The 12,480-nt window shown below is 37.3% G+C and overlaps 1 protein-coding gene across 15 annotated transcripts in view; it reads left to right on the plus strand.

Annotated features, from left to right (window-relative positions):
* LOC139149906 (coiled-coil domain-containing protein 9-like) overlaps positions 1-12,480 on the plus strand; it is a 32,560-nt gene that overhangs the window by 7,244 nt on the left and 12,836 nt on the right. For 6 of the 15 annotated variants that reach the window (XM_070721945.1, XM_070721947.1, XM_070721951.1 and 3 more), the window contains 7 exons: positions 1,780-1,856; positions 4,096-4,230; positions 6,959-7,147; positions 7,905-8,183; positions 8,924-9,016; positions 11,187-11,273; positions 11,827-11,907. In XM_070721945.1, coding sequence (XP_070578046.1) covers positions 1,780-1,856; positions 4,096-4,230; positions 6,959-7,147; positions 7,905-8,183; positions 8,924-9,016; positions 11,187-11,273; positions 11,827-11,907 — 941 coding nt within the window. Of the gene's footprint in view, positions 1-668; positions 717-1,779; positions 1,857-4,095; positions 4,231-6,958; positions 7,148-7,904; positions 8,184-8,923; positions 9,017-11,186; positions 11,274-11,826; positions 11,908-12,480 lie in introns of all 15 variants that reach the window. The other 9 variants (XM_070721939.1, XM_070721944.1, XM_070721941.1 and 6 more) reach the window with 4 other exon arrangements.

The raw sequence follows: 12,480 nt of genomic DNA on the forward strand, positions 1-12,480 counted from the left end.
GTCAAAATATCACAGTTGGTACCTTCCAATGTGTATGTTGTCTCAGTCCCAACAGCTGACAGAGTCTGTCAGGCCCGGTCCACTCTGCAGTTCTTCCCATTGTGTGTCACTGTGTTTTGACAGCAGTTATATTGTTATTATGAGGCCTGCTCCTTTAGCTGCAATCAAAGTGCAGCCACTTATCGAGTGGATTTTGAATTGGATTGTTGACTCACATTATATAAACAGAACCTGTCAGATTTCCATTTGACATAAAGTGTTACCGAAATTGGGTAAATCCTGATCTATTGCAGTTCAGGGCATTATTTCAAAGACTGTCAATATATTTGCACATTTTTTTTTGTATATTTTTTTTTTCAGAAAACTTGCAATCAGCACCATCTGATTAGATTTAAACATCAACATCAGTAATTTGTATATTTAGAGCATGGCAATACAAGAAAGCATGTTATTTTAATCATATGCCACCATATAGAAATGTGAATGAAATCAATATGCATGCAGACATATGTAAATCATCTATACATACATGTAGAACTCTTTCTCTCTCTTTCTCTCTATAGCAAGTTTCAATGGCAGAACTCTCTCCAGCGTAATACTTGCTGCACAAACACCAACACTTTGTAAAAGTTGTTACATAATCGCAGTTTGTTCCTTCAACTTCACAGAGCAATCTAAAGCCCAGTTGATTATATTAAATGGGACTAGGTCAAATGGTAGGTCATGGCAAGAAATCAGCGATAGAAAAATAAACTTCTTTTTCTCTCTTCGTGCTTCTTTCAGTGAACTTGCTTTGATTGTGCACTGTTGAAATTCAAAGATTTCATACTTTTGCTTCTGCTGAATCAAGTAGCAGGGTGACACTGGCAGTGTCACCAAAAAAAGTATGTCATCCAGCTTGTGTTATTTATGTGAGTGTAGATTGTGTTGGACAGTACAAGTGGGAGAATTCTACACAATGGGGACAGAGGCAAAATGGCATGGCGACAGTGACATTTTGACCCGTTACGGTTCTCCAGAAACTCCATTCAAAAAAAAGACAATGTCATTCCCAATTGCTATAGAACAATACTGTTGCATGCAAATTTCTGTTTGAAATTGTGATTTGATTTTGACAGTAGATATGTGATATGTAACAGTTACGTGCGGTAATGGGGATGAGCTAGAACAAAGGCAAACAATAGCTGTGAATTCTGTCAGGGAGAACAATGGAATGGAATGCAGAGCCGGGGATGTTCCCAGAGCGTTGTCCTGTTTTCCCAGCATCAATGCAATCATAGCCAACTTGGTGGTGACCGCAAACCGAAATATATACTCATCCCAAAATGCAGAATCTTTTGTATATACACACACTATAAGCCAATAGATAAACTTGAGCACAATGGAGAGCATTATGGTAGTGATGATTGGATATATCCAGATAAACTATAATGGCCCTTTATTGTCACTCCAACATACCTCACCTGATGGCCATGACTATGAAACCTGTTATAAATCAACCTTTGACCTCCGAGCTATGTCCTACATCCATGAGTACACTTATTTGGCACCGAACTCGTTAAAGTGTACTTTGCTGCACACCCCAAATTCCAACTAAAACAAAATAACTTCGTCGGTATTTAGGTTATCCACCAGGTTGAGCTGACTGCCTTGGTATTCCCCCCTCCCCACTCCTCTCTTGAGCTCCGTGTATCTCTGTGGGACCAGACGTGAAGACTCTGTTATATTGAAAATCCCATTGTCAATAATGAAGAGGCCTGTACGTTTTATACCCCACAGCTGAAACAGAAGAAGAGTTGAGAGAGCTGCTGAAAGAGATGGAGCGAAGTTTCCTGTCCAGTATGACCTCTGCTGGGGTATGTATCGTTACCACTATTACAAGTGTATCACTCCCCCTTGCACACAAATGCAATGTGTGGAATGCAATCATTTTTACGAGTTTATTTTAGTCATGTTCAAAAAATTTATGCATTTATATAGTTATGATTTGAATTATTTGCAATGGAGAATATAGTTAAAGTTGTCTGCCTGCCACCTGGCTACTTTTTGGCTGAAACATATTCCGTTTATATCGGAATGATGTTTTGCCTAAATATATTGAGTTTTGTATTTAAATACTCTTTGCTATTTTCGTTGATAACATATTTACGGATGTGAGTTCAATTTTTGAAAGTGGTGAAATTTGACCTCTGAATTTCTATCTCAATAATATTTAATAGCTGTGTTTGTACAATTAATTTCCAGCTTTGTAAATTTCATTTTATGATTGTCCCGCGGCGTTGAAGTGCACACAGATTGCTGTTTTTGCCACGTGTACAATCTGGGCTGTAAAACCAAGGATGATTTGCCGCAAGGAATGCCCTTTTTGCTTTTATAGACATTGTGAAATGATGCAAGAAAAAATGTGTTTTTGCTGACAGTAGACCTTGATTACAAAAATCATTACAAAAATGTATCAACTACAATCATCTATATGTCACCAATTTACAGTATTGATGACTTTGGCGAAGACTCCAAAATTTTGAGATTCCACCCGTAAATTGTTATTGCAATTAGGGATGAATAAATTTTGAGATCCCACCTGTAAATTGTTATCGCAGTTATGGATGAAAATGTGAAATCTGTCATTTGTGCACACGTATCTGATAATATTGAATATAATTGAAATTGTGGGTTATACTCAAACAGGAACAGGGTTTGTCTTTCATAGGATGGAAGGACACTGGCACCCATGCACCGTCAGCTGTGAAATCTGTCTGTCACCTTGATTGTCATTGTTTTTTACTTACTTTACTTTATTGCCAATTCCAAATATAAGTATAAGTATACAAGGTATACAAAGTATACAATGACGAGGAAAAAGGCAAGTTAGAGCCAGGAATAATAGCTCAGAGCTAATCGAGCCTGGCCCCATTTTCATGAAATTTACATTGCAATATTTGTTTTAAAGGGCTAATTATGTCAATTGTTAATCAAAGTTCTATATTTTAAATGAAAAAAAAAATAGATAAACATTCACACATCTTGGTATTAACTTAAGAGATGCTGTCTTAATGAGTTTATAAATAAATCTCTTGTTGCACTTTGTTTGACAATATTGGGTAGGCTGTTCCAGACTTTGGCACCCATATATGAAATTGCAAACTGTCCTGCAGTTGTACGTACTTTCGGTAAAGGCAAGTTTTGACCTAGTTTAAATCGAGTGTCATAGCAATGATCAGCTAATCTAAAGTAATCACTCAAATTATGTGGTATATTTTTATGATGCAAATCAAACATGAATTTTCCCAGAAGTAATTTATGAAGTTTATAGACATTGTAGGGTATGGAATGGAAAAAAAGCAACAAACTGTAGCTGCCGTAACTGTCATAATCATGAAATTGCAGATACTCATACAACAATGTTCTCCAGTCCTATCAAATCACACTCTGTGCAAAACCTGCAAAAAAAAAATCAGCAACTTGATATTAGCACTGAAGTAAATTAAGTTGGAACGCTAAAATATTTGTCACTTTTTCAGCAGCAAGATGAGGGAGACTTGACAGAGAAAACTTGGCTATAATGCCTTGTTAGTTATCAAATGAATTCTAATAGGGCAGAATTATGTTTTGAAGTTTTGTTTTAACATGTCCCTCAACAGAAGTCAGACTTTACCACATAAAGCAAATCTATTGACCCAAAATTTGATGTTGAATGGTTAAACATGGTTATCTAGGATCTCTAGAAACAAATCCTATCATTAATAACACTCAAAATTTTTCTGTTGCAGTTTCTACATCAGGATCTTGAAAATAGGTTGTTGAAATTCTTTTATATATCAATCAGATGGCCACCTGTCTCTGAACCCTTTCACCCCATTCTTTGTATAAAGGTCCAATTTTGCCACAGAAAACAATAGGGATGTACCACTACCTGGTGGTGTAAGGGTAAAACCATATTATTCTTACCATCAAAATTGCCATAAGAAGGTTTCACAGTCTTGTAGGTTTGTGGACACCATAACATGTCATGGGTTGCAGATGTGGCAAATGAATCTTAAAAAACAAGGGACAAAAATAACTCTTTATCTTCATTTTCATGCATTGTTCTTACAGAAGATAGAGGGGCTGGACGAAATGGACAACTTCACATTCCTTGACATTCTGAACAAGGAGGAGAAGGAAGTCTTGCTCAACAAGAAAATTGAAGAAATGAGGAAGAAGAATGAGAGACTGATGAAAAGACACAAGGTATATTTTTCAGTTTTCAAGAAATTTTAGGACATGCTATGATAATCATATACTTGTATGAATAGAAGTCAGTGCTGGGTGACCTTGGTGAAACAGGATTCAGTGATTACAAAATACTTTTTCAGCTTGGAAACTTTGAATGTGAACATAAAAGACTTAAGTTCTATAATATTCTACGTATTTTTAAAAAGAATGGTATTTGATGTCCATTTGACAGTCAAAAGAGTTTAACAGACAGCATTGTGGAATTCTTTTGAATTTTTGTATCATCATAATATTTTGCTTTTGACATGCATAGCAAATTAGTTTCTGTTATGTCATTTGTCACAGCAGCACTCACAATTGTGTAAGGTTCCCAGCTGTTCACCCTGCCAGTGTAGTGGGGACCAAGAATGCCTGGCCCCTCTGCAAACCCATACATGTTCAGGGCAGAACCAGAAATCAGGTTGTCAACAATGGAACCATAGATCACTTTCTCATGAGCAGTACTGGTATTTTGGGGGGCTTAAACAACAGACAGTTACGTAAACATATAATGGCAAAGGCCTTTTATATGTTGTAGAGTTTTGTTTTTATTACATTGTACATAGGGCCTGCCATCTTCTCACCATTGATTTAAATTTCAATGCTGAAGATGGAAATTTACAGTGACAAAACCTACACCTTTTAGTCATATTAGATGAGTCATCACAGCTAAGCCAGTCTCATAAATCAGGTGCTAGACGACTATGTTTCAAGTAGGCTGTATGACATCAATGCATATTAGCATAAGTTACCGGTGATTGACACAGACATTTTCACTAGGAAATCATGTATGTACTCCAAAACAGAAGTGTGTTGAAAGATGCCTGCACAGAAATTTCCAAAAGGGACTGATTCAGAGTTTGCTATGGCAAAACACATTCACAGATAGACATCTGTTCATAGAATGTTTTGTGGGAGAGTATAAACTCATGAACCCTCTTTCCCCTCTTACACAACTTATCTTGTCATAACCCCGTCAAAAAGGTTCAAAGTTACTCTTTTTCAAGTTTTGCAAATGGTGTACCGATATGTAATAACTAAATATACCAAAAGCCTCTCGTCTTGCTGGAAAACTAAACAAACCAGTATACACAGTTCTAATCAATGCAGACACATAAAATCACTCGCAAATTCTGCAAAATTTAGCTCATGCATTGAACTCATATAGATATATTACATGGACTGGAAAAGGCACTGTTGCTACGGAGGTGAAACATATCACTTGTATGGTTTAGGTTTACAAAAGAGTAAGGTCTTACCATGAAGTATTGAAGTACATTTTAAATGGAGGAAATTCCCTCCCGTTGTTCAGATTTGCAACATCAAATGCCGGTGTTGAATTACAGCTATGATATGATACGGTATTTGTAAATTATTGCTATCCATGATTATTACAAAATTTCTTGTGTGAAAATAAATGGAGCATACTTAAACACGTATGAGCCATGTCGAATTTTAAGGTATCAATTCCATGGATAACGTTTATCAAATGAGCTTTACATGCAGCAGAATATGAAAATGGAACCTTGCATATCTAGGGCTAAATTTAGTATGATTACATAACATCAGTTGGTAACTAACACTCGGTACACACAGTGGATATTTTGTATGCCCGCAGAGTGATACCAGCTGGCTGTCATAGTTATTTGATAAACATAAAATGTATAAAGTGAATTTGTTTCTGTTTCAAAAATGTCCCTCATAGGCAGTGCAACAGTTTGTTACAGCCTCCTTACTCAGACTGATTCAGTTTCATGTTTACAGAAAATAATAAAATATTTATACGCTATATACCGGTATAGGATGTAAGGAATTCCAATCAGGACAAATGTCTGCCATCTTCATAATCAATCATTTAGATGCCTCCGATATGTTTATCACCAGTAGAATATGAAGCGCATATCTTTTGTGCTTTTAAAAGCTTTTCTGATCTGTTCATAAATTTGCAAAAGTAGGTCGAAAAGTGACTTAATACTGGAGGCTATGCCCCTGAAAAACCTGTCATGAATGGGAAGTAGTTTCCACAATAATGTACCATACGTGAACCAAACATTTCATCTCTACAAATACAAGACTTGTTCGTAAATCATCAATCATATACGTTCACAGTTTTCTCTGTGTTCATGTATTTTACTAGCTTTACGATCCGCCAGGGGGAGCTGAGATCATAAAAAGTTATTGTAAAACTTATCAATACTTATCTAATGCGCATGCACTCTATCATATTGTGCTTGTCACTGTCCACAATTCCATTTGGACTTCAATAATTTAAGGTCTATTTCTGCATTTGTTTTAGTCAATAAGGAAAGGCAAAATTTTTCCGAAAAATGATGTTTATAGGAAGTTTTAAATGTGACTGTAGTACTGAGCAATTGGTACTCAGAAAGTTGTTTGTTTTTTTCCAATTCAAAAAACGTCACCCAATGTTTAGGCTGTGAAAAGAACATAGATGTGGTTTATTGTTACCAAAATGTCTACCCTCATTTCTTTGGTGTTTATAATCCAGATTTAAGTCGCAACTTAAATCTCAGCATGTTGTCTTAAATAAATGTGTAGCTATTTCAGTAGTGTTTGATGAGATCAATTCAGATAGGCAGCTGAATTAGCTCAGTGCACCATCCTTGGACTGCGCATAACGTATATCTACAATTCTGCAAGATACAAAATCACCGACTCACTGTTGAAACTCACCTTGGTTCCTCAGGAGATCCAGGACGACAAGAGGCACGCGGCGGACATCGGAGCAGAAGGGCCCGACGAGCTCATGCCGGGATCAAGGAGGGGACAACCTCAGTCACCGACAGAGAGAGGGCCACCACAGAGGAACAGAGGGGGAGGTCACGGTGGTCGAAGTGGTAAAAGCAGAGGCAGGGGATACAGTGCTTCGAAACAGGTACAGTACACTGTCAATTATTTCAGTTTTAAAACAGATACATGCTGTCAATTATTTCTGTGTTTAAACAATTAAATACTGTCAATTATTTCTATGTGTAAACAGGTAAACACAATTATTTCTGTGTGTAAACAGGTAAACACTAAATTATTTCTGTGTATAAACAGGTAAACACAATTATTTCTGTGTGTAAACAGGTAAACACTCAATTATTTCTGTATGTAAACAGGTAAACACTGTCAATTATTTCTGTATGTAAACCGGTTAACACTCAATTATTTCTGTGTGTAAACAGGTAAAGACTCAATTTGACCTCTTACATCAAAACTCTTTTAAAGTAATAATATTGAGTATGCCTCTAATCTGGTTCGGTAGTCCTGTGTGAAGTTTTATCATACTCGCCTATTGGCATTGACCGATCTTTTTTTAACTTTAATGGCGCGCTTGTCTTCAACGGTCAATGAAAGATGTGGTTTGATTGTTTTCTGGTATTCCAGAAATAACGAAGTTTATAGTTCAAAGTAACAAGAAGGTGAAAGATTGGATATTTTGGCAGATTTGAATTGATAGATATTGACTTCCAGAGTGGTGTGCTCCGGCCGAAATTCTAGACTTGTTTTCCCAGAATGCATTTTGGGTTCTGCAGTCCCCTGTAGTATGATTGGTATACCTCCATGTTAGTTTCAGCTGGCAAGATCGACACATCTCCATAGTCGCAATGTAGCATTGATGGTTTATTTGTTCCCATTCTTTGCAGAGACCCGACTTCCATCCATATTCTCCGCAACGAACAGATTCCGACCCCTCCTGGCGATGGCCCAATGACTCGACACCTCGGAGGGTGGGTTCTGGGAGGACTGAACATTCAGGGTCGGTGAACAGAAGAGGAGGCTACGGAAGACGAGATGGAGGAAATCAGAGGGGTGGTGATTCCTCCAGAGGTCAAGGGTCAAGAGGTCAGATGTCACCGAAATCCCCAACATCGCCAAAGTCACCCTCTTTATCTCTGTTCAGCGATGATGAAAATCCAATGGCAGTATGTATCAAGAGTTTGTTAATCCATTTACAGTTTTCAATTCCAGACAGTCTAAGAGTTTGGTATGCGTTTGGCCAAATTCAAAATTTGACCAGTGTAAAGTTGTTGCTTGCAATATACCATTACAGTTGGCTTAAAATGTCAAAGGGTTTATTTGATTACTGTAAGATTCACAAAGTACATTTACTAAAGTTCGTCAAATCCTCGTCATCTTCAGAGTTTTCAACTGCAATGGTAATTTCGCTAACATAAATTAATCACGCTGCAATTACAACAAGTGATCCTTTCACCTAAAAATTCATGATATGCTTGAGACGGTAAAAACAACTTTATCTCAAGTAGGTGATTCAGAGGGCATTTTCCAACACATGTCACATGTACTGTGTGTCTCCTCACTGTACAAGCTGACAGTCCTTTCATAAGTACTGCCCTCAGCCATTCAAGCATCAAAACTTTTGTTTTTTGCGACTTCATCCCCTGTAGACAGTCAATGCCAAGACATGGAGGCTGAGCCTTCATTTTGTCAGTGATTTCCACTTGTGGTGATGGTGTGACTCATGGTGAGAAATTTGTGTCAAAATTTCCAGAGTTTTCTATCACTTGACTGTAAGTTCTTTGTTCTGGTTTTGCCAACAACCAAGTTCTTCTGGAAATCTTGTTTGTGTGTACCTCTCCCACATCTTTTAAAAACTCCCAGTTCAGCTTTTTAAACCGTCACAATTGTTGTGGTTTATATCAAGCAGGGCATGACAATCACTGTCACCAACAGTGCTATTGCGGCGAGCAGACAGAAGAAAAGCATAATATCCGAAGTGTCTAAGCCAAAACGTCAGGTAACCATGGCAATGGGTCAACAACAAACAAAAAAGAACCATGCATGAAAGTTTGAACAAAATATTTAAAATGTGCATGGTTTGACTCACCAGCAAAGACACTAATGCCATGGTGATATTAAATATAGAAATAACAGCTTGTGAGAAATTTTTCCAGATGACATATGAGTATGAAGTGGGTCACATATTATAGTGAATTACAATACCTGGTACACGTAAACAGTACTAACAAGATTTTCAGGCATCATGTGGTATTCAAACCAGCTTTGAGCATCACATACAATTAACACCACCCTTCCCGGTCTGAGTGAATGAACATAAACCTGCATAACAACAAGTTTTGCCACTGTGGACACTTACGGACATGTTTTTAAAAAAGATTTACATTTCAGTACTTATTGTATTTTCAAATTCTGGTAATACTGATGACATAAGTTTTGCACAGTGCTTCATACGTGTCTGTGTGAAAAAAGTCTGATTTCATTACAAAGCTAAAAGATTTAAATGCCCTGATCACAGATCAATTGCAAAGGATGGCCAGACTATTAGTCCGAAATCAAATTGCAAGGAAATTTGGCTACATACCAACTTTTCCACATTCAGTTGCAAATGCATGTGGGATAATTGGAAAATTAAAATGGCTTTGAAACATCTTAGTAACTGCCTATAGGTCAGTTTATGTGATGTATATTCAAAATTTGTTGAGGATGAACATGTCCCATGCTATTTGTTTTGCAGAAAAATGGAAGTAGTTATGCTTACTAAATTTATTTTTTAAGTTTTCCACAGATTTTTCAGTGCAAGTTTCGATTTGTTGTTCATAGATCCAGAATGAGTCGAAGGAATGTTGGCTGCAATTGTGTTGGGAATGTTGCTTAACCACTTTGTTTCAAAAACTCAGGATGAGCAATTATAATAACCAGCACTTCTTAGTATCTCAGCATGTTCATTGATATCATAGGCCTTGATCCCGTGTTTGAGAAATTCTGATTTGGTTGCTTTTGACAGAGTTAATTCAGTAGATGTTCCATACGGCATGATAAGGGGGAACCCTACTCACCCTCACACCCAACTCAGACAACCCCCTCTATTTTCCCATCATGCATATTTGGCCATACTATTGACCATGCTTTTACTTAGGGGTCAGCAAACCCAACAAAGGTTTGCCGAGCACCCGGCTCAGTATCGAGGTAGACACATTGGTCTTGCAACTTATTCTCTCAGATACTTTATAAAATTTTTCATGCTTGTCAATTACTATTGACTGGCATTTCGGAGCAGCGAAGCTTTGTCAATCCCGCTGGTCTGGAAAAAAGACGATAGTTCAGGGCCTGGATATTAGACCACTGGGTTTACTCATTCCTGGTATATGTACCATCCCTTCATCAGTTTATGACACTGTGACTATTGAAAGAGAACTGATTATTTGAAGATGCTGAAAAACCCACTACCTCTATCTCATATCTTTGATCTCGACTCATTGAAGTAGAAAGCATATTTCTTTGCTACAGGACAGCAAGATACCTGCAGTTCAAAGTTCATCATGAATATGTAATACTTTATTGTTACTCTGTTGTAGGCATGGAGCTGAACGATACTCTGTTTCTTCAATGCATTATGTAGCTTGATGTTTGCTTTAAATTTCATAATTCTGCCATCAAATATTGTGAGAAAAAACACATGCATTTGTAAGCTCTATCAACAGATAAAATGTAATTTTACCGCCAACACACACCCTCCGAAATCTAGCAATGCTGTGAACAAAACATTACTAGATGTATGTGACATCGTGTTACAAAGTCTAATTTATTGCTGCCATGATGTTGTGATCAGTGGTAATTAAAATGCTTGTATCGACTCTTTAGGTTTAATATTCATCAAACACATGTCCTTGTGTCCTGCCCTCAATACTACAATCAAAACCTACCAACATACAACACAGGGTGTTTGAACCATTTGATATACCGGTACTGGCTACCTGCTTTCCATAAGGACATTAGCTGATGATATGTGCGACTGATGCTGAATAGCTGAAGCTGTCTTCTTCTCTTTCAGTCAGTGCACCTGTTTTCTCTCAGATTAAACCATCTACGTAGTGTTTCAAACTCGTTCACTTTTTTCCATTGCCGCTCTGAGATACAATTTTTTTTTTTCTCTCTGGCGACAACAGAATATTACAGTGTCTTTGAATGTTCAGGGTAAGAAGGGGGAACCGAGGCGGATAGTGAAAATGACCAAAGAAGAAAAAGAAAGGAAGGTAAGTGCATGTGTATGTGTGTGACATGCTTACAGATGACTCTGAAAGATGAATGACCACAGATGACGAGTTCTTTCTATAATGTATAAAAATTGTCACTAGAATCAGCCATGGTATTCAGACAATAGTTTCCGCTTTTCAATCATGCAAAACAGGGCAGCAGAAGGACTTTCAGTGTATACAGTGCACAAATACATTTTCGTATGACCAGTTCATCAGCCCTGTTTCAAAGTGAATTTGTATATCGCTGTAATAGATGGCAACTCTTGACATTTTCATTCCTTTTGTACTACTGGCACTCTTTGCCCATAAAATGAATCAAACATCATGACCAAATTACAGATTGAGCCAGGGAAACATTGCGATTTTAGGGATAATGATAGAATAGGGACATAAGAAGCTTTTGCGTAATTTAGAGGAACCAAATGCAATATACATGTACCTGGTAATCGAAGATCTCTACTTTGAACTTGTCTCTGTCGTCAACTTCACACAAGTAATTGCCAAGGCAATTTGCTGATTGATACGATTGTAAAATCCTGTCCGTCTGTAGGAATGGGAAGAAAAACGAAGACAGAATATTCAAGCCATGGAGGAGGAATTAAAAGCTGCCAATGAGTTTGAGAAAAAGAAAGTAAGTTTTAAAAATCTCAGCTGGTACTGGTTAAACAGATCACCAAACTCTCTTTAAGTCAGAATAAAGTGGACAGTAACTTAGAACGGAACTAGTTTCTCACTGATTTGTCTCTATGCAGTAATTAAATAACTGAATCATCATAGAGAGAAATTTTCATCATCGGTTTTCCATCATGACCATCAACTTGCCTTAAGCTGACTAATTATAGCTTATTACACTTATCTTATTTAGTTCAGATATAACTCCAGCAACAACTGCATGTTAAAGTCTGAGACAAATTCTCCAAACAAATGAATGATCTGGTAGTTCTCCCATGGCATCTCTCGATCGATCGATCAATCGATCGATCGATGGATAGATAGATAGATAATATCTGTTTCTTAAGTTCCAACGGGAGTCAACAAGGAGAAGGTTTACATGAGCCTCACTGATAACACCTTCAAGACGCACTTCGCTTATCACATGCAATCGTTCAGTAACAAAAAATATGAGAACAGCACTGAACTATCAAAGTTTATTTGGTCTCGTACAAACAAGGACCAGGTCTTTGACGTGTCATTGTCAATTATT

This window comes from Ptychodera flava, chromosome 14 (genome assembly GCF_041260155.1).
Source record: "Ptychodera flava strain L36383 chromosome 14, AS_Pfla_20210202, whole genome shotgun sequence".
Classification (NCBI taxonomy): Eukaryota; Metazoa; Hemichordata; class Enteropneusta; family Ptychoderidae; genus Ptychodera; species Ptychodera flava.